We start from the raw sequence: 23,547 nt of genomic DNA on the forward strand, positions 1-23,547 counted from the left end.
TCTGAAAATGAGATTCACTACAAAGCTACAGTAATTAAGACAACATGCTGTTGGCACAAGGACAAACGAAACAACGGAACAGAACACAGAGCCCAGAAATACACCCACCCATATAAAGATGCTTGATTTATCACAAAGGTGGTGCTAAGAAGTGGGGGCAGGTAGGAGGAGGGAGCAACAGTCATTTCAATAAACACTGCTAGGGAACTGGATTTCCACAAGGAAATAAATTTAATTTGACCTTTACCTCACACCATATAAAAATTTAATTTCAATTCCAGGAGGGTTGCAGGTCTAAACATGAAAGGCAAAACAACAGAAGTACGGGACTGTTGCCGTTTACTATGGCAGCCCCTAGTCATATGTGGCTACTGAGCCTGTGAGATGTGAGCACCTTAAGTGATGTGTGCTGTGCATGTACAAGATACAAAGGACTCTGAATATTTTGTACAAAACATACTGAAAATAGCACTGACTTTTTAAATGTTGAGTACAGGTTGAAATGATAGCTTGGATACACTGAGGGAAAAAACAGATTGTCATATCACCCATTTTATTTTAGTTTTTGATATGTGGCTACTAAAATACTAAAATTATTCACATGGTTGCTTGCATCTGTCCTTCACATATTTCTTTGGAGAGTACTAACAGAAGAAGAAAAATATGTTTATGATGTCATGATAGGAAAAACCATTAATAAACAGAACTAAATAAAGTGGCAACTATTAAGGAAAAATTTGAGAACTTGGACTAGATTAAAAATGAATTTGCGTTCGGGGCGCCTGGATGATACAGTCAGTTAAGCGTCCGATTCTTGATTTCAGCTCAGGTCGTGCATGATCTTGGGGTCATGAGATCAAGCCCCGTGTTGGGCTCAGTGTAGAGTGTCCTTGAGACTCTCTTTCCCTCTTCCCCTGCCCTCCCCTGCCTGCTCACTTGCTCTCTCTCAAATAAAATAAATCTTTAAAATAAAATGAATTTGTATTCATCAAAAGACACTATAAACAGTGAAAAAGGAAGCAAAAAAGAGGCAGCTGGTATCTGCAATGCATAAAACCAGCAAAGGGGTCATGTTCGGCACACATAAAGAAGCCCCATACATCCTACATCCATAAGAAAAAGACATACAGTCATTCCCCCTTATTAGCAAGGGACCCCCAGTGGATGCCTAAATCGACGAATATACTATACCCTATCTATAACTATCTATACTATGTTTTTTCCTATACCTACAATAAAGTTTAATTTACAAATCAGGCAATGCATGAGATTAACAACAATAGTTAAAATAATAGTAATATTAATATATAATAATAAACTAGAACGAGTGTAACAATACAGTGTAATAAAAGTTGTGTGAATGTGGTCTCTCCCTCAAAATGTCTTACTGTTCCTCACCCCCTCTTCTTGCAACGATGTGAGATGATAAAGTGCCCATGTAGGAGACGAAGGGGGTGAGTGACATGGGTATTGTGACCTAGCATCAAGCTACTGCTGACCTTGTGACCACATGTCAGGAGAAGGATCACCTGCTTCTGGACGGGCTGACTGTGGGAACTGAGACAGCGGAAAGTGGAATCGCAGACAGGGGGACCACTGTATTCCAATGGAACAGTGGTTCTCCAAGCATGGTCCGTACACCCATAGCAGTCCCGAACACCCTTTCAGCAAGTCCACTAGTCAAAATTATTTTCACATTAATATCTAGAGGCTATTTGCCTTCTTCCCTGTGTTGACACTTGCAGTGATGATGCAAAAGCAATGGCGGGGTTTAGCTGCCAGCACTGTGGCAAGAATGAAAGTTGCACAACGAAGTGTGCTAGTAGCCACCGTTCTTCACTTCCACACACTTAGTTTAAAAAAAGCAAGTTCCATTAAAGAATGCCCTTGATGCATTAAAATCATTATATTAAATCTCAACCCTCAAGCACACGCCTTTTGAATATTCTGTGTGATGAAATAGGATGTACGTCTGAAGCATCCCAGCAATGTTCCCAATAAAAACACCATGTACTGTGAGCTGGATGAGCCACTTCTGCCAGGGTACATCAGGGTGCCTGACATACGAAACTAAGGTTATTCAGACTTGGATAGTGGACAGTTTCTCAAAAATGAATGAAATGAACCTGTCACTTCAAGGAAAACAGCTGACACTATCTGTGGCCAATCAAAATCCAAGCTTTCAGGCAAAATCCGAATGTTGGAAAATTTGTATCCATCACTGTGGGCTCCAAAGCCTCTCCACTTTAAAGACTTTTCTGTTGAGAGTAGTGGTGATAACAAATATAACTTTTTAAAAGATTTTATTTATTGGGACGTGTGGGTGGCTCAGTCAGTTGAGCGTCTGCCTTTTGGCTCAGTCATGATCCCAGGGTCCTGGGATCGAGTCCCACATCAGGCTCCCTGCTCAGTGGGGAGCCCGCTTCTCTCTCCGCCTGCCGCTCCCCCTGCTTGTGCTCTCTCTCTGACAAATAAATAAATAAAATCTTTTAAAAAATATATATATATATTTAAGATTTTTTATTTTTATTTATTTGACAGAGAGACAGCCAGCAAGAGAGGGAACACAAGCACGGGGGTGGAAGAGGAAGAAGCAGGCACTCAACAGAGGAGCCTAATGCGGGGCTCGATCCCAGAACGTCGGGATCACGCCCTGAGCCCAAGGCAGATGCTTAACGACTGAGCCACCCAGGCGCCCCTTATTTATTTACTTTAGACAGAGAGAGTGCGAACATGAGCAAGGGCAGAAGCACAGGAAGAGTGGGGCGCCTGGGTGGCACAGCGGTTAAGCGTCTGCCTTCGGCTCAGGGCGTGATCGTGGCGTTCTGGGATCGAGCCCCACATCAGGCTCCTCCACTAAGAGCCTGCTTCTTCCTCTCCCACTCCCCCTGCTGTGTTCCCTCTCTCGCTGGCTGTCTCTCTGTCGAATAAATAAATAAAATCTTTAAAAAAAAAGAAGCACAGGAAGAGGGAGAAGCCCAAGGAGACTCCATGCTGAGCACAGAGCCTGACATGGGGCTCAATCCTAAGACCCTGAGATCATGACCTGAGCCAAAACCAAAAGTTGGCTGCTTAAGCAACTGAGTCACCCACGTACCCCACAAACATAATTTTTTTAATACTGAATAATGAAAGGTATCAGCATCAGGAAGATCAGCCTAACTCAGTAAATCATTATTTTACAAGTGCATGCTATTACAAAATCATCAATTGGTAAGATATATTCATTCAGAATGCAAGACAGACAATGTATTTTAACTACACAGGAAAAATTCATTGATATTGTTTCATACTCTACACTGCAACTAACCATTAAGAAACCATTACTTGTCATGGTTTGGAGCAGTATCAAAAAAGAATATCCACAATTATCTGAAAAAGCTATCATACTACTTTTCTCATATACTTCAATCAAAACAACCTAGAACAACAGCTGAACACAGAAGCAGATATGAGAGTCTAGCAGTCTTTTATTATCAAAACACTAAGATTTATAAAACAATGCAACTCTACTCACAAAAATATTTTTGTTTTGGAAAATAGTTTTCATTTAAAAATATGCTATTGATCTTAACTTGTAATCAGTTAATTATATAAATTCTCTATGACTCAATGATTCCTTTCCCACATGTACATACAACAGAATGTGTGAACACGTGTTCCAAGGGCATCATTCATAATAGCAAAACCTGGAAACAACCAAAATGTAGTATACTCCAAAAGGCAGACAGTATATGGTAATGAAAATGAAAAAAAAAAAAAACGACATTTATGAATCTCAAATGTAATGTTGAACAAAATAAATCAGGCACAAAATAATGTGTACTGTATGGTATTTTTATGAAGTTCAAAACATCAGGAAACTGGACAACAGCGTTTAGGAGCAGAGGCATACGGGTGCTATGACTGATAAGAGCAGGAGAGCACGTGCCAGAACATCAGGAGGGTGTCAACTCCAGGGAGAAGGGCAAGACTGAGAGCAGCACAAGAGGGGATCTGAGCTAAGGGTGATGCCTGCGTCATGACCCAAACAGGTCAGCCCTAATTGCTGAGTGACAGAGTAATTTCACCACTGAGATGCAGACTCTCAAATGAGACCAAATTAAGTCGACCTCTATGCGGACTGCACGAGACCACCTGAAACACACCAACACCAAGAGACCGAAAATAATGGTACCTGAAAGGAGGGGGAAGAGGATGAGGGAGCTCCCATAGCTCTGCAAACAGCAAACAAAACAGTCCTTTTGGGAGAAACCACACATGGCTTCAGTGCAATAAAGGAACATTTAGTCTTTTTTTTTTTTTAAGATTTTATTTATTTATTTGACACAGAGAGAGAGACAGCACAAGCAGGAGGACTGGGAGGCAAGGGAGAGGGAGAAGCAGGCTCCCCGCTGCGCAGGGAGCCCGATGTCGGGCTCGATCCCAGGACCCCAGGAGCATGACCAAACGAACGCAGACGCGTAACCAACTGAGCCACCCAGATGCCCCCAAGATTTAGTCATTTTAACATGTATTCACCAGCACAGCTTTAAAATGTAGAGCAAAGGGGCGCCTGGGTGGCACAGCGGTTAAGCGTCTGCCTTCGGCTCAGGGCGTGATCCCAGTGTTATGGGATCGAGCCCCACATCAGGCTCCTCTGCTATGAGCCTGCTTCTTTCCTCTCCCACTCCCCCTGCTTGTGTTCCCTCTCTCACTGGCTGTCTCTATCTCTGTCGAATAAATAAATAAAATCAAAAAAAAAAAATAAAATGTAGAGCAAAAATGAAAATATTTATAAGGAAAAAAGGACAAACATACATGCAGAGTAGGATAGTTTAACTGATCTTACTCAGAAACTGACACATTACGCACACTAAAAAATTAGTAAAAACACAGAAAGAATTAAGAGAACAATTAACAAGGGGTTGATCTAATGGGGGAACACAGAATCCTCTAAACCCTGGAACACATTTTCAAGGACACGTGGAACACTGAGAAAAATGTAACTAACTGGGAGGAATCATTAAAATAGAGACCATGACATCCAGCAGCATTAAATTAAAAGCCAATGATTAAAAGTAATCCAAAAGATCTGTTTGCGTATTTACAAATACTTCTAAACAATTCATGGTTGAAAACTGAAATAATGAAAATTGGATAATACTTAAAATTGAGCCAACCCAACTAACATTTCAAAATCTAGTATAGTAATTAGAGGTTTCCAGCACATATCAGAGCAGAATAAAAATGGATGGGTGAGAACTCAGGAAGGCAGAAAAGTAGTAACCACAGAGAAAGAAGAAAACAAAAAACCAGATTTGTGGTCATAAGCCGGAAAGTCGGACAGGGCTGTCTCCCTGCCTGCCCTCAAGCAGGCTCAGCTTCCCACAAGGTCTCCAGGTGAGATCGGCAAGGAATGCAATTCCCCAGAGCAGTTGGCGCCCCGGCGCAGGGGCCCCGGACACTTGTCCACAGCCTCCAGAAGAGGCTTAGAAATGGACAGCACCCCCACCGGTGTGCACCCTGCCTTGCCATAGCAGCCACACCCCTCTTCCAAGGACAAGAAAGTGAGAGGACTCCATGTCTCCACCTACTGACAGATGTCTACAATGCAGGACACTGTGGTGTTGGCCATCAACACCTTTCAATACACAAAACAGAACTGAACACCTCTGGTGTTCTGCCAACACTGGAAGCCTCAGGAAGACAGAGGATGAGGAGGAGACAAGTCAGAGGGGGACCGATCTGCTCTGTTCTCGGCTGTGCTGCTGAACACTTGCCACACGTGCCACACACTGACTAATCAAGTCTATACCACACACAACAGCAATTAATGAAATGGAAAAGAGAGACAAGTTAAAAAGTTCTTCTTTGAAAAGACAAAACTGACAGACTTAGATCTAGCAAGACTGGTTCACCAAAAAAAAAAAAGAGAGAGAGAGAGAGAGAGAGAGAGAGAGAGAGAGAGAAAGCACAAATATAAGGGATAAGGATTTGTATGTGCAGGTACGGTAAGAAGCGAAGACATGGCCTCCACGCGATTTCAGAGCAGGAACTCTAACTTTCTCAGAATATAATTCACCAAAACTAACTGGAAAAGAAATGGAAAACCTCTTATCCACAAAAAAAACTGAACCAGGAATTTGTTTTCCCAGAGATGTGCACGGCTGCGACGGGAGTGGGAGAGACAGTGACAGCCGAGAGGGATCAAGAGGTCAGAGGCGGGTTACTTGAAGAATGGACAATTCTAGAGCGTCTGCACCCTCCTGGGCATAAGCAGGACAGAAGAAAAGATCTGTGGTGTGTAAGAAGAAAAGACTAACCCAAGCAGCAAAGCCCTGGAGAGGATAAAAGGGGAGAGGTCCCTGAAAGCCCCAGGGAGGTAGGCCTTCCCCGACTGTAGGAGTAGCAGAGGAGCCAGGGTCTGAGTGTCCGCTTCAATCTCCTCCCTGGAGTGTGAGTGAGGGTCAGCAGCAGCTGAGCTGAGTAGGGCAAAGAGGGTGTGTGGGGTTTGGGAAGAAAGGAGAAGGGAAGGTTCATGCCCTTTTGAGGTCGGGTACGAAGCCAGAGCAACACGCCAGATGCCTACTCACAGCCTGGAGCCACGATGTCAGTGGGCAGCAGGGAGCCGAGGCCTGTGGTGTTCCCCAGCAACATTCCACCAGGCGGAGAGAAGGGCAGTGCTGAGCCAGGTCCCAGGCAAAGGACTCACGGGGCTTTACAAGCAAGTGGCAAGTGACGGCGATGCTGAGTCCTGGAACTCTGGCTGTTCTAGCAGAACAGTGCAGTCAGAAGGACCTGCCGGTGTGACCAGGGTGTCTGCAGGGAAGACCTCTTGGGCATCCAGGCATGACAAGGTCTAGGAATGGAGGAAGTCTACAGTGTGGGACTGTAAAGGTAGGATGCTGGGCAAAGTTTTACTGATATTCTACCACGACCTGTGATAACTGAATGCTTACCCAGAAAAGAGCAATTCCATTCCACTTCCACTTTATAACTCAGTGCTCCCACCCTGACAATGAAAAACTCCTAACTCCGGGCCCACCAGAGAGCTCAGGCGACCGTGAAGGCCAGACAAGCACAGGGAGCCCCTCTGAGGACACGGGGACACATGCACTGCTTCACCTTTGGCAGAGTAAGGAGCACAGCCTTTGAAGTGGGTCAGAAAACAACAACACTTGTAATGAGCCCTTAAAGGCTGAGTGTAGCCAGTGTGACCTTGCTGGGCCCGAACCTTCTCTGGGAGGAAGAAGCTTTTGTTGTGGGGGTGGCAGGTACCCTTCACCTGGGGCAACAGGCCTGATCCACTGACGGGAGGGAAGCAAGCTCTCCACCATGGGAGAAAGCACAGGTCAGCCACCCTGGGGAGGCACAGGGGGTGTGTCCCACCCAAGATCCCTAGAGACACTGGCAGACTGGCTTTTATCATGGGGGTGGGGGTACAGGATCACTGGGAGAGCTGCACCTGATGCCCCAGGCACAGGGTTGCCCCAGGTTTAGGCTGAATGGGGGCGGTGGGAGCCAGGCAGGGAAAATACTACGGTGGGAGGCTCATGTTGAAGGGGACTAAGGGTGGCCCAGCGCCACACAAAGGGGGCTGGAATGTGAAGACCCCTCCCCAGCCCACACAAGCACCAGGGTGCAGCACACACTGCTAGAGAAATGAGTGTGTGGGGCAACAAGAGCAAAGCCAGGCCGGCTCCAGTGCCGACCGAACTGACCCAGCGCCCCAGGAGTGTGTGGGGGGAGGGGGGGGCGACTGCTGAATAACTGCACCCCCCGGCCCCTGCGGTCTCATCCACGAACTGCCTGGCATTCCACCAAACAGTCTGAGAGAAACAGAAAGTAAGAACCAGCAATGCTTCAGGAAGAAGTAACACCAATTCTACACAAACTCTTCCAAAAAAGAGATGAAGCAGGAACACATCTGAACTCATCATTTATGAGGCCCTGAAAGACATTAAAGACAAGAAGACTTCAGGCAAACATCCTTTGTGAGCACAGACGAGAAGTCCTTAACCAAAAAAGCAAATCGCCCCAGCATCATGTAGAAAGAATGTCCCGAGAAGGACCTATACAAGCTTCACACAGCTTTATGCAAAACAGTCCGAATCTGGAAACAGCCCAAACACCCGTCACTGGTGAATGGATAAACACAGCGTGGTGCGTCTCTACAATTTATCCAGCAATAGCGAGAACAAACTACTGGTGCATGGCTCTCAGAAGCATTATGCCCAGTGGAAGGAGTCTATGTGACACTCTAGAAAAAGCAAAACCATGGAGACAAAAATCAGGTCAGTGGTTACAAGAGGGGCAGGGCTACCAACGTGACCAGGGGAACTTCTGGGGGTGATGGAAACGTTCTACACCCTAACTGCAGTAGTGCTGGTTACACAACTGTAAAATCTGCCAAAACCCACTGAACTATATATACACTGTAAGAGAATTTTACTAGATGTAAATTATATCTCATTTTGTAAAACAAGGGCCAGCAATTTTAGCCAGCTTGAACAAACACACCAACTTTACAAAAGCAGCAGAAGGTCTAAGTCTACGAACATAGGCGAACATTTCCTCCGTGGCGCCCAGCATCACTTCTTTGATGAGAGAAAGCCTCATGTGACAATCCGTTACCCAGGACAAGCGGGGAGTCAGGGGATGAGGCCGCCAGTGCGGCAGGACAACTTCCAGGAAATCGCAGCGATTTCTACTTGTCTCCAAAACCAGGCTGCACCAGCTGCCCTTCTGGCGCAGGCACGGTCCGGCTGTGACAGAGGAGCAGGACCGCACCGATGACGCAAGGCGGGAAGCTGAGGCGGCACGGCGGCGCTTCGGGCAGGGAACCGGAGCCTGGTGCCGGCGAGCGGGCGCCCCGCACTGGCGCGGCACGGCCGCCTCCCGTCGAAGGAGCAGGCCAAAGGTCACACACTCTCAGAGGCCACGGGAAGGAAACAAAGTAAAACAATAAAATGATAAAAGCAAGAAGATCTGAGAGTGAAACACTTAAGACCGACTACACCATCTTTTTAACCCTTCTGAGGGGGGGTCCATGGTTTATTCACTTCCATGTTCCTTCATTCATTAACTCAAATATTGGGTTTCCTAAAATAGGCCAGGCTAGGCACTGTTCCTGGTTAGAAAATACACAAAAACAGCGGCCCTTGTGGAGTGTGTATTCCAGTGAAGGAGACAAGCAAAATGAAGACGCTGAATGTGCAGCGTATCAGAAAGAGGTACTGAGGAGAATACACAGGATGAGGGGGCACATGAGAGGAGGTGGGGGGAGAAAACAATTTTTATCCCAATAAACGATGCGATCTCGAGGTTTAGCTGTTCAAATCCCAGGGCAGAAACTGGCACGATTTGGCACTGCCTTCAAGGAGCCCCTAGAACAGAAGTCACTGGTGCGGCGGCAGGCGGGAAGGAAGCCAAGGAGACCGGAGAGGAAGGAGACTCATGCCGTGCAGCAGCCCGTTTATTTACCAGGGCGGCGCATCTGACCTCGACAGCAGTCCCCACGCACAACAGAGCGTGCTAGTGGTGGAAGCTGGTGTTGGCGGCTGCATGGAGTGAGGCATCAGAAGAGCTCAGAAAACAGTAAGCTGCTCACAGGCAGAAATAAAAGGAAGAGAAAAGCCCTAGAATGTGGAGCCTCACGTGCTTGCAAAAGCCAAGTCCTTCTAGAACCTAAAGAGCAGACTCAAAAGCCCTTTCAGGCCCACAGCCACTAACACACACCTGGGCCAAAGAGCAGACTAAGGTTATGGACTTCCCATGTAAGCCTGAAGACCTCAAGAACGCCTACATTCAGGTGAGGCAAGAAATCAAGAAAAAACAGGGTGGGAAACCCCAGAATTAAGAACTGCGTCTGGGAAAAAATTTCAGGTGAGTTACTAGCACATGGAACTGGCCAGAACCAAACACTCTAAGAGCCTCTGAGCTTTCCAGCAAACTGCATTTTCAAAGAAACCTTGAGGCCAGGCTAAAAAAAGCAAAAACACATCCTTTGGGCCCCCTAAGCATGCTGACCAAGTTGTGAGACCAAGGAGGGCAGGTCCCTACTACCTCCTGCAGACGTGGACAGAAGGCCAGGAAGAAAATCTCAGACGGTGGAGCAAGGACCAGAAGATGGCGCAAGAAGAGTTTCCTTCCAGAAAGCTAACCCAAATTATTTCATTCCCCATTTAGCTCTGTAATCCACAGGGTTGGAAGGCTGACAAGCCCACGCGTCCTGTGCAGGGCACTCACCGACGGCTGGTCGAGGCCGCTGTGCCTCTCTTCCTTCTCCACAGTCCGCCGGCAGTCCGGGCACACCCACAGTGGCAGGTGCAGCACGCTGTTGCCCTTGGGAGCCATGGAGAGGGCCAATTTGCTCGCAGTCTTAATCCCACTCTCTAAGAATGAAGAGTCTTTCCGCTCACTTCTGCACAGAAGACAATAATCCCCAGCAGGGTAGGGTGGTGTTCTGTGATTCATGCCAAAATTAAAAGGAGTCTGGAACAGAAAAAAAAATTCTATTTTCAAAACATGATCCAAAAAGCCAAGATCATTTAAAAGTACAATACAGTTTTTAAAATTACAATGTACGTTTACATAAGCATCAAATAGGGAATTTGTTAAATAAAACTGTATCTAGTAAACTAGAAACTCATAGTACTTTGAATAAAGAGAAGGACCATAAAGAACATCTTAGTAAGAGTTAGAAAACTGTCCAATTAGCCCCTTCACCCAGACATCAATATTACTCTTCCTACACACTGAGAGCTGTCCATCGCAGTTCTCACACAGAGGATGCCAGGACTCCTGACCATCGGCAGAGTTTGAAGCCACTATTCCAGAGGTGTGTGCACACAAGGGCTCACACCGAAGGCGGTTATTCTGGCTTAAGGGTGTGTGTGCAGATTCCAACCACGTCAGAGGTGGTGTTCCAGTTCTAGAAGCAAGACAAACATCAGGAGTCTCCCGGTACCACACATCCAAGACCCTGCCTCCCTTCCGGCTCAGCATCAGTTCTGCTCAATTCATCTCCAGCTACCCAATTTCAATGTCTGCTTTTTCAAATAGGTAAGAGGCAAGATCATTACCCTAGATTCCCTTCAAAAGATTATCAATCACCCTATCAGAAAAGGAAAATTAGCCTTAAAAACACACAAACAAGTTCCACAGATTTAAAACAGGCCTGGAGTCAAATGGAGTCAAAAGGTTAGCAAGCAGGGGCCAAGACTTTAATCCATATCAATGTGAGCCCAAACTGGGTCGTCTGCACAGAGGGACCGTCCTGCAAATCCTGAAGAGAGTTTCAAAAGAGGTTCACCTGGGCAGCAGGTAAGCAGGGAAAGCCAGGCATGGCCTTCCAAGACTGCCATGGTCCCAAGCCAGAGCACGTGTGGGATTAAGGCTACAGAAATCCCCCAGTCCTCCGTTGCCATCCGCAGGCATGGGACACACTGGGGGCAAAGGTGGACCAGGACCAAGGCCACCCTTCAGGCTGCAACCTCAAAGTATTTTACAAAGTCTCGGGTTCCACCCAGGTTCCAACACCTTCCCAGACCTGCCCAGTCAGCAGCCCAGCTCTTCCTCCGCCCGCGGCTCTCTCTCTGTTCTCCTGCCCCAAGGCTCACAGAGGTCTTTGGCTGTGCTTGTTAGCTCGACTACAAGCGTGCCTTTCCACGACCGGCTCCACAGCTGAGCGAGCACTCTCAAAAGGCCACGGGCTCAATCTCTAAAGCCCAGGATGGCTGACAGGTGGTCAGGTGCTTACACGGGGGGGCTGAATGAGTAAATGAATGAATGGATAATTAAAAGAGTGAAAAACAGCAGCACTAAGACTTGCACATACATTCTTATCTGCTTTTATAGTCCAGTGACCAAAACTGCTTACACCTGTCACATCTGCAGTTTCCACAGATTTAACCAAACCCAGCGCAGTAGCCATTTGAATGTCTGGGCAGTGAGGTGAGGGAACTGAGTACTATATCCCAGTGAGTGGTATTACAGAAAGCTCCAGACTACTCCTCAAACCATGGAATACCATGAGAGGAGAGGTCTTTCTCTGTCTCTACAGATCCAAGATGTAGAAATTAGACAATGTCCAAAATCACGCTGATTTAACCTATGTAAAACCATCTCTTGTCCCTAGGCCTAGGGGAAAAAAACCCATCATCAATAGAACAGCCACAGCCTTCAGATCTTTCTGGGCCACCTTTTTACTCAGAGAAGGAGCTGCTGGGCTTCAAAGTTACAAAGTCTCCAAACCAGAGATTAGAAGAGCCAGAGCTGACCTGAGGGTAACCAGTTCAGCCCCAGATCATCTGTCTATTCACCCACCGTCAGCCTGTCTGTCCAGTATTTACTGGGAGCCACCATGTGCCAAGGCACTTGTCCAGGTACAGAGGACACAGCAATATACTAAAACAAAGTTCCCTGCCCACAGGGAACTAATATCCCTGTCAAAGACAAAGACTACAAATAACACAGGTAAGGAAAAAAATACTGAACATCAGACAGTGGTCACTCAGAAGGAAAAAAACATAGAGCAGGCAGGAGTGTCTGGGTTTGGGGAGTGCCTTCCCAGTTAGGATGGCCAGTGAGAACTTCCTCAAGGAGACACCTGATGTCTGGAACCGGCAGAAACTGCATAGGTACCCGCACAGGTACCCGGGAGAGGGACATTCCTGAGACCAAGCAGAAAGGCTCTGGGTCAGGAGGCCAGGGGAGGAAGGGGGAAGTGCTACCAGGGTGATGAGTCTGTATGTGGGGAAGAGATGAGATGGGAACAGGAGTTCAGGGAGAGCTGACAAGACTGCTAAGGAAGCAGATGTTGGGGACAAGCAGAGGAGGAAAGGCAGAAACAAGTCTTCCCTGGACTGAGTGCAGGGAAGAGCTCTGAGATGAGGAAGCCCTCTGCCATAAACATTTGAAATACACACTGTGCCAGGCATCGTGACAGCTTAGATCACAGAAGCAACTGCGAGTAGCCGAAAGGGCCTGCTGGCTCCAGAGAGATGTCAGACAGGCAAACTCAGACATAAGCACCTGCCATCGGACGGCAGTAAGTACTCCACGAAGAAAATCAAGTCAGCAAGGGTACAGAGCAGAGCTACAAGGAGGACGTCATTTTAACAAGGGTGAAGTGAAGCTGAGGCCCAAAGGCTAAGGCCAAACAGAAACACACAGAGCTGTGTGCAGATCCGGGAGAGGAGCACTGCAAGCAGAGGCACCAAGTGCAGACGTGCGCATGCGGGAGGTGCAAGACAAAGGCCGGGGGGGCATTGCCAGAGCAAGGGCGCAGGTGGGGGTTGCTCACCTGGGCTGCGGGCCAAGGAAAGAGACTGAAGCTTTCTCGGAGGGGCAGGTATGAGCCAGCTGACATCTTAAAAAGAAACTTTACTGTGTCAAAAATGAACTCTGGCAGAGGTCAGGCTGTTGCAGGCAGGAGCCATGGAGGAACAGAGCAGTCAGGCTCAGGAGTGCTGAAGGCAGAGCCACAGGACCTGAGGATGTGGTGAGAACAGGTCCGACTGTCCGGGCAGTGGGCAGCCCAACAGGGCTGTCAGACACAGCCAAACAGGCTGGAGCCCCGGCAAGAACCAAGGGTCTGCTTTCGATGTTGCACATACGAAGTTTGTGCTGAACAACCAAGCAACGTGGTGGGGCTGTTCTGCACCAGTGAGACACTCGGGGAACAGGCTCCAGTGGGATATGTAATTTGGGGTCACCAGTGTATGTGGTATGTAAAGCCCTGAAGCTAGATCAGATGATCCATGGAGAGAGGGTAGACAACATCCTGAACCGAAGTCAAAACTTTACAACGCTTGACCGACGTGCTCAAGGATGAAGCCAGTCTTCTCAAGGGTGGCAACCTCTACTCCCCACGCCTTCTTCAGACGAAGCAAGTTACAGATTACTACGAGATATGCACGTGTGCATCATACGACACCTGACTAAAATTCAAATTCACCAAATACTCGTGCCTCGCCACACGGTTGCTCTCCTAACTACCTGTGATTAAACGGAAGGTACAAATATAAACTCCACTGATTCTTTTACAAGCATGTGCAGCTGTACTGAAGTATAACCAGGTACAGTAAGCCGAAGATGCCTGAAGAACGCAATGTGAGTAGTCCTGACATAGATACACACACCTGTGAAACCACAGTAATCAAGATAATGAACATTACCATTACCCCCAAGTTTCCTTGTGCCCCTCTGTACCCCACCTCCTCCTCCTTCCGCTTCCCTCCTACCCCTGTGCACAGGTGACCACTGGACTGAGTTCTGTGTCTGTCCATTACTACGCAACTTTTAGAATTGTATGTAAGTTGGGGCACCTGAGTGGCGCAGCTGGTTAAGCGTCTGCCTTTGGCTCAGGTCATGATCCCAGGGTCCTGGGATGGAGCCCCATGTCCATCTCCCTGCTCAGCAGGGTGTGTGCTTCTCCCTCTCCCCCTGTTCATGCCCTCTCTCTCTCAAATAAAATCTTTACCAAAAAAAAAAAAAAAAAAAAGCATTGTATGTAACTTACATTTTGGGATATGGTTCAGTTTATTAAATTTACCATCTAATTCTTTATTTTTCTAGTGACCCATTTGTTTTTGTTCATTTTCCTCTTTTTCCACTTTTTAAAAATTGAGTATTTTCTATGATTCTATTTTATCTCTTTTGTTGGACTGTGAGCTATATACTTTTCCATTCGGAGTGGTTGCTTTAGTGTCACAGTATACACTTTTTAAAATTAACATATAATGTATTATTTGTTTCGGGGGTACAGGTCTGTGATTCATCAGTCTTATACAACACACAGCGCTCATAACACCCCCCCCGCAATGTCCATCACCCAGCCACCCCATACATCCCCCCACCCCCCTCCTCTCCAGCAACTCTCAGTTCATTTCCTGAGATTGAGTCTCTTTTTTAAAAAAAATTTTATTTATCTATCTGATAGAGAGAGAGAGAGAGAACAAGCATGGGGAGCAGCTGAGGGAGAGGGAAGCAGGCCCCCCACTGAGCAGAGAGCCCAATGTGGGGCTCAATCCCAGGACCCTGGGATCATGACCTGAGCCAAAGGCAGATGCTTAACCAACTGAGCTACCCAGGTGCCCTGAAAGATTAAAAGTCTCTTATGGTTGGTCTCCCTCTCTAGTTTCATCTTGCTTCATTTTTTCCTCTCTTCCCCTATGATCCTCTGCCTTGTTTCTTAAATTCCACATATCAGTGAGATCATATGATAATTGTCTTTCTCTGACTCATTTCACTTAGTTCCATCCACTTGAAATAAGTTCGACTTATTTTCATTCTAGTTCCATCCACGTCATTGCAAATGGCAAGATTTCATATTTTGATGGCTGTGTAATATTCCTGTGTGTGTGTGTGTGTGTGTACACACCGTATCTTCTTTATCCATTCATCTGTCGATGGACATCTAGGCTCTTTCCATAGTTTCGCTATTGTGGACATTGCTGCTATAAAATTGGGGTGCAAGTGTCCCTTCCGATCATTACATTTGTATCTTTGGGGTAAATACCTAGTAGTGCAATTGCTGGGTCGTAGGGTAGCTCTATTTTTAATTTTTTGAGGAACCTCCATCCTGTTTTCCAGAGCAGTTGTACCAGCTTGCATTCCCACTAGCAGTGTAAGAGGGTTCCTCTTTCTCCACATCTTTACCAGCATCTGTTGGTTCCCGACTTGTTAATTTAAGCCATTCTAACCGGTGTGAGGTGGTGTCTCATCATGGTTTTGATGTGTATTTCCCTGATGCCGAGTGATGTGGAGCATTTTTTCATGTCTGTTGGCCACTTGGATGTCTTCTTTGGAGACATGTCTGTTCATGTCTTCTGCCCATTTTTGATTGGATTATTTGTTCTTTGGGTTTGATAAGTTTGATAAGTTCTTTACAGATCTTGGATACTAGCCCTTTATGTGGTAAGACATGTGCAAATATCTTCTCCCATTCTGTAGGGTGTCCTTTGGTTTTGTTGACTGTTCCCTTTGCTGTGCAAAAGCTTTTTATCTTGATGAAGTCCCAATATCCATTTTTGCCCTTGCTTCTCTTGCCTTAGCGATGTGTCTAGGAAGAAGCTGCCGTGGCCGAGTTCGAAGAGGTTGCTGCCTGTGTTCTCCTGTCTCACATTCAGGTCTTTCATCCATTTGAGTCTATTTTTATGTGTGGTGTAAGGAAATGGTCCAGTTTCATTCTTCTGCATGTGGCTGTCCAATTTTCCCAACACTATTTGTTGAAGAGACCATCTTTTTTCCATTGGATATTCTCTCCTGCTTTGTCGAAGATTATGTGATCATAGAGTTGAGTCCATTTCTGGGTTCCCTATTCTGTTCCATTGATGTATGTGTCTGTTTTTGTGGCAGTACCATGCTGTCACAGTGTACATTTTAACCTACCACAATCAGCCATCAAATAAGGCTTTAAGGACTGCACACACAGGAGCCCTACACTCCCTCTCCTGGCATTCTTGGTGTTATTGTCAGACATGCTACTTCTACATATAAGCCCTATAATGCACTGTTGGTTTTGCTTTTTTCTTAAGAAAAAAATTTTTTTAAGATTTTATTTTTACATAACCTCACCCCCAACATGGGGCCTGAACTCATGACCAATATCGAGAGTCTCATGCTCTATGGACTGAGCCAAGAAGGCGTCCCATTGTTTTTGCTTTAAATACACGATTGTATTTTAAAGTAATATAAAAAGTATTTTCCCCATACAGTTACAATCTCCAGTGTCTGTCCTTTCTCCACATAGACCCAGATTGCCGTCTGGTGTCATTTCTCCTCTGCTCCGAGCTTCCTTTACCGTATCCTGTGATGAAGATCCACTGGCCATGAATTCTTTCAGCTTTTTACATCTGAAAAATTTTTATCTCATCTTCACTTCTGAAATATTTCTGCTGGTTTAGAATTCTAGGTAGTACTTTCCCCTTTCTGTACTTTAAAGCTGTTCTTTCTCCATCTTCTAGCTTCCACTGTTTCTCATGAGAAGTCGGCTACCTTTGTCATTGTTCAATAATGTAATGCATCTTTTTTTCTGACTGTATTTTTCTTTTAACCATTGTTTTCAGTGAGACAATGATGATGTGTTGTGGTGTATTTTCTTCATCTTTCTTGTGCTTGAGGCTTACTGAGCTTGGATTTGTGGGTTTATAGTTTTCAACAAATTGCACATTTTCCAGCCATTAATCCTTCAAATATCTTCCCATATTTCCCATGTCCATTCTCTCTTTCAGGGACTCCAATGACACATACACATGCAGTGGGCCATGTGATTAAAGCTGTTTCAAGGCTCACTGACAGTTCTTTTTGGATACCTTCTATTGCTATATTCTCAAGTTCATTCATCTTTTCTCCTGCGGTGTCTCATCTGTTACTAAGCCTCATGTAATGTATTCTTCATCTCAGACAATGCAGTTTGTAACTCCAGAAGTTCATTTGGGTTTTTTTACATTCTGTGATTCTTCTTAACATGTCCATGCTTTCCCCTATCTTCTTGAATATGCAGTATATAGCAATAACAACTGTGTTAATGTCTATCTAATAATTCTACTATATGTGTCATTTCTGAATCGGTTTCTATTTATTTATTTTGAACCTCATCATGGACGTATTTGCTTGCTTCTCTCTCTGCATGCCTGGTGATTTTTGACTAGATAGTAAACACTGTGAATTTTACTGTATCAGGTACTGGGTGTTGTTTTTCTCCTTCAGATATTTCTGAGCTTTGTTGTGGGCCATAGTGAGCTCATTTAGGAAAAGTTTGGTCCTTTCAAGGCTTGCCTGTAAGATTTGGGAGATGGGATCTGAACACCTTTTTTTTTTTTTTTTTTAAAGATCTAATTGGCTTTATTAAGTGATTCATGAATCAGGCAGCATCCTGTTTGGCAAGTAGAGAGATGCTCCCAGGATCAGAGCACCTTTAATCCTTCCCACTACTGAGGCAATACCCTTGTGAGTGCGCTGTGCGTTACAAGATTTTCCCACTCTGGCTGGTGGGAACACACACTGTTTGGGGCCCTGAGTAAGCTCCAAAGACTGTCCCACTACTTACTTCCTGGGTTCCTTCCTTGATACACAGAGTTTCCACATATGCATGTGCTCATCAATACCCAGCTGAATATTCAAGGAGAACCCTGCACGGCTCTCCAGAACTCTTTTTTGCTTTGCAGCCCTCTCTCGTCTGGTACTCTGCCCTGCAAATTCACTTTGGCTTCCCCAAGTTCTCAGCTGGGTCTCCTCAACTCAAGGAAACCACCAGGTTCTCTTTGGGCTACTCCCTCCTTTCTTCCTAAACCATGGCCTTGCAAATTCTCTCCAGACAGTAAGCTTGGCCAACCCTAAGCTCGTTTAATTTATTTTCTGTCTCTCAGGGGTCACTGTCCTGCACTGCCTGCTGTCCAGTGTTGGAACACTGCTGTTTGAGACATTTTGTTCTTCATTTATTTGTTTAAGGCAGGAGGATAAATCCAGTCCGATTTCATTAATATTCTTAAAAAATAAATGTACCAGAATAAACAGTAAACAAGTGTCATCCCCCATATCCTACTCACACATAAAATATATTTATATAAAGTATTAATTTACTTACATAAGATGCTATGTTGTAACCCAGAAATCTTTCCACAAGAGAATATATTTATTCCTAAATTGGAAATATTGCTGAAAACACTTGAGAATGCCACCAACAATTGAGTTCTACACCTGTAATGTAAAATATTTTACCCTTTCTCAGTAAACTGGTTTTCCACTCTCTGGTATAAGCTGTCGTTTGTGGCCAATGTGTATATGTAATAAAAAATACCAAATTCATTTTCTTCCTAGGCTTATCTCTAGTTCGAAAAGTAATTTCCAAAAAAGAAACTGCAAATTCAACATGAAAAACTCAGACTTACTATTTAAAGACTTTACAGGTAAACTTATTATAGACACAAAAAAAACATGGCATCTTAGGGCATAAAAACACTAAAGGTGGTCAGGTGATAGTGGCACATCTCAGGTCATACAGCTCACAGAAGGCTAAAGCCAGAATTCTCATGTACACAAAACACAAAACAAATGTGCCTATTTTTGCCCCATTAAACATCTCCTGCCTCGGATACTACACAATTGTCTCTTCCTGATTGGTCCCCAGCCCACAGGTCTGTCTGCTTTCCACATATGCCCTACCTCCTGTCGAGATGATCTTTCATACCACACATGTGAGGAGAATATTCCTCTGCTCTGAACCCTTCAATGGCTCCCCTGACTAAAAGGATTGAGCATGACATGCAAGGCCCTTGTCACACAGTCACTTCACAATGACCCAGTTGAGACTCCTTAAATTCCAAACTCCTGCCCCATTCTTAGTACATGCCACTCCCACCCTGAAACACCAATCTCCCCTGCTTTACTAGGCAACTGTTAGGCATCCTTTCAACCCCCACTGCGGGGGCGCCTGGGTGGCTCAGTTGTTGGGCGTCTGCCTTCAGCTCAGGGCGTGATCCTAGAGTCCTGGGATCAAGCCCCACATCAGGCTCCTCCGCTAGGAGCCTGCTTCTTCCTCTCCCACTCCCTCTGCTTGTGTTCCCTCTCTCGCTGTCTCTCTCTCTCTCAAATAAATAAATTAAATCTTAAAAAAAAAAAAACCCACTGTGCTATCATTCTTTTTCTGTGAATTTTGCTCTCCTCCAACCTGATCTCCACCCCTCAACCAATACAGCCCCACAAATTACTCCAACTCTGTACACCCTCTGTACTTTACACAGACTACCTTCAGCTTTCACATGTCCATCTTCTCATTAGACACTCAACAATTTTTAAGTCCCACAAAGCACCCAGCATACACTAGACATCCAACAAATGTTCAGTGAAGGAAATGAAATGACTAGTTCAAATCAGCAATTCACATTTTGTGTTCCCCAAATCAATCACAAATTTCCTTCTTTATTTTTACACATGATCTTTTATCAGCTACCTGTGCTGAAGTCCAGGGATGACTGTATGTGTGGTCACTAAAATATCTACAATCTTTTCTGCTTCCTTCCTGAACCCAGCTTTCCCAAAGCACGTGCAAGTTCTTTAAGCAAGTGGTACTGTTTGGGAAATAATTACTAACATTAATATGTACACTCTCTTCCAAATAGTTACCAAAAACTGGTAACAATCATAAGTTATGTGTAAAATTACCTTAAGTATTTAATATTTTCTAACATATAATTTATATAATCGCAGAGTAAATATTTAGCAATTTATAGATTTCAAAGGTGTTTCCTAAAAACTCAATAAATATTAATTATATATGATCCCATATTATTAAATTATAATAGCATCCTTTTTATAGCTAACGTGGAATTGAGTTTTCTTTAGGATTTACTATCAGTTTACGTATTTAAAAAACAGAGAAAGCCTAAAAAACCTGCAACTATTTTTTTTTAAAAAGATGTACTTATTTATTTGAGAGAGAGAGCGCACACATGTGTGAGCAGGGGCAGAGGGAGAGGGAGAGAGAGAATCTCCAGCAGACTCCCGGCTGCGCGTGGAGCCTGACAAGAGGCTTGATCTCGCAACTCCGAGATCACGACCTGAGCTGAAATCAAGCCAGAGTTGGGACGCTTAACTGACTGAGCCAGCCAAGCCAGGAGCCCCAACCGTTTTTTCTGAAAACTGCAAGTTAACCTCCTGAATTGACCTACCTATGAACGACTTACCAGTGGTTCTACATAAGTAAATGGGGTGGCTCTGTGCATTAAGGAACGCACAGTGGTACTGGCTATCTGCCAGAGCTATAGTTACATAAAATGGTTTTAAGTATGTATCTGTTATTAATACGGTTTCTCTATACAGATGAAGTCATGCTCCATGTCTCGTCAACAATGTAATTATTGTTAGTTTTGATCCTACTTATCTGGAAGAAGATACATGTCTCAGCCAGCCTCAGAACCGGCCAGGATGCCAGGGCCAGTTCAGCACCACTGCTCTGTCATCTGGCAGCACAGCAATTCACACGTTCAAATACTTACAAAATACTTCGGGTCTCTGCATTTAAGCTCCATACGGCAAAAGAGAAAAATAACTTGAATTTATTAATAGCAGCAAATCACACAGTTAAAAAAAAAAAGACTTATAGCTCTGGAACTATGTATTTCTTACATTCCTCTTCACCAATCTTTAAAATACAAATAATCTACTGTGTTCAAATAACAGTTGATATCAAAATACTACCAACTTCTCTGGCTACAGTTTGCATCCCCTTTAAAATCTGAAAGTCCCAGTAGCCAGTCATTTTGTATCGGGTGCTAATGGTCTTTACAGCAAAACCCAGAAATTTTCTTCCAGAGGGGAAGAAAAAAAACACATAAATAGAACAGAAGCTGGGAAAGGCTCTGAATCTGAAACCCTAAGTGGGACAGGCAACATCTGAAAACTGAGTGACCTGAGTTATTCCAAAAGTAGCCAGCCACTCACGCACTTGGCACGCCCGTCGTCAGTGTGGCCTCGCTAACCCAGGCAGCCAGGCCCAGGCCAGCCCCCACCATCCACCCCACTCCTATCACCATCACCACCATTCACGGGGCTACAGGGAGGCACTTGGCCCTAGGAGAGCCAAACCAGAGATTAGCCAGTGACCTAAAATAATAACCACAAAAAGTACTTGCGTTTTACAGAATCCTCAACTTCCCATAATACAGACTTTGATAACATTGAATCGATCTCCAGGATTGTTACTAAAATTTTTATGATCCAAGAAATTCACAAGGCAGGGAGATGAGTCAGAATAAAAAGGCACAGAAACTTTCATCAAAGGGCTAAGAGTTTAAAAGAACAGGGAGGGGTGCCTCCTGGCAGGAGCTGGAGAGGAAAAGGAGCAGAGGTGCGAAGATCAAGCTAAGGGGAAGCAGAGCGGACACTTACAAGTGAAAGACGTGTGCAGGTGGATGGCAGCAGGAGCGAGACACCCCGAGCATGTGTGCATCAACAGGGCACCCTGGCCAGATGTGCGGGTGCCTGTCAAAGCTCTGTCTCTGTGGGTCTCACAACAAGGGGAAGAGCAGAGGCCTCTTGCTAAAACTTTGCAAACATTTAAAGACGATGACAACACTCAGTGCTGCAGAACGAAAGAAGACGGGTAGATCCACATCCTGCTGATGGTGGCACGGAGGCCTAACGGTGTGTTTGAAAACCCACTGGCAGCATGTTTCCACAGGCTCCACACCATCTGCCTGAAGCTGTGCTCTTTGGCATGCTTACCCATCACTCCTCGCCTAGGCGAAACCTCTGCTCAGGCACCAGGCCCCGCCATCGGCTTGAGGACTTTGTTCTATGGATTCTCCCCTCCATTCTTCGGATCATCAAGCTTTCCTTCTTTCCTGCATCATTTCCATGAGGACACAAGCACACTGTTACTACTAGGCTGAAGAAACAAAGCACCCTCTTCAGGACCACGCTTCCACCTCTCCCTACTAACAGCCTCTTTTCCTTCCTTTTCAACTCCTTCAGAGCTGTCCACCCTAGCTCTTTCTAAGAGAAATAAAACACAAGCCACAAACGTGAGCTATGTGGTCAGTTAAAAACAAAAAAACCAAAAAACAGAAACAACACTGATCCAAACAAAATACCACATCACACGCATCAGAATGGCCAAAATCCAGGACACGCTGGCGAGGGTGTGGAACAACAGGAACTCTCATTCACAGCTCACAGGAAGGCAGAATGGTGCAGCCACTTTGGAAGATAGTTTGGCAGTTTCTTACAAAACTAAACATACTCTTACCATATGATCCAGCAATCATGCTCCTTGGTATTTACCCAGAGGAGCTGAAATCTTTGATCCACACAAAAACTTGCATATGAATGTTTACAGCACCTTTACTCAAAATTTCCAAAACTTGGAACCAACCAAGATGTCCTTCAGAAGGTGAATGGATAAACTATGATCTATCCAGACAGTGGAATATTATTCAGTACTAAAAACAAACGAGCTATCAAATCAAGAAAAGACATGGAGTAATATGCACATACTAAGGGAAAGAAGCCAATCTGAAAAGGCTACACACTGTATGATTCCATCTACAGGACATTCTGGAAAAGGTGAAGACACAGAGACACCAAAAGATCAGTTGTTACCAGGGTTTGGGGGAGGGAGGGATGGAAAGATGGAACACAGAGGATTTTGAGGGCAGTGAAACTACTCTGCATGATACCCTCATAATGGATACGTGTCATTTTACATTTGTACAATACCAAGTGTGACTCCCACTGGAAACTATGGACTCTGGTGATGATGATCTGTCAATGTAGGTTTATCAACTATAACAAATGTCCCACTCTGGTGGGGGATGCTGACAGTGTGGGAGCACGTGCATCTGTGAAGACAGGGGAGGGGAACATGGGAACTCCCTGTACTTACTGATCAATATTTCTGTGAACCTAAAACTGCTCCAAAAAATTCTGTAACTATGTATGATGAAAGATACTACACTTATTGCAGTGATCATTTTGCAATATATACAAATATTAAATCATTCATTAGATTGTACACCTGAAACTAATATAATGTTGTTATGTCATCATACCTCAATAAAA

General features: G+C 45.0%; 1 protein-coding gene across 4 annotated transcripts in view; it reads right to left on the bottom strand.

The window, feature by feature from the left end:
* FAM193A (family with sequence similarity 193 member A) overlaps positions 1–22,552 on the bottom strand; it is a 113,548-nt gene extending 90,996 nt beyond the window's left edge. For 3 of the 4 annotated variants that reach the window (XM_034672204.1, XM_011221429.3, XM_011221430.3), the window contains exon 1: positions 10,231–10,476. In XM_034672204.1, the coding sequence (XP_034528095.1) occupies positions 10,231–10,458 (228 nt within the window). In that variant the 5' untranslated portion in view covers positions 10,459–10,476. Of the gene's footprint in view, positions 1–10,230; positions 10,477–22,212 lie in introns of those variants that run through there. The other variant, XM_034672205.1, reaches the window with a different exon arrangement.
* Positions 22,553–23,547: the final 995 nt, after the last annotated feature.

Source organism: Ailuropoda melanoleuca, chromosome 11, assembly GCF_002007445.2.
Source record: "Ailuropoda melanoleuca isolate Jingjing chromosome 11, ASM200744v2, whole genome shotgun sequence".
Classification (NCBI taxonomy): Eukaryota; Metazoa; Chordata; class Mammalia; order Carnivora; family Ursidae; genus Ailuropoda; species Ailuropoda melanoleuca.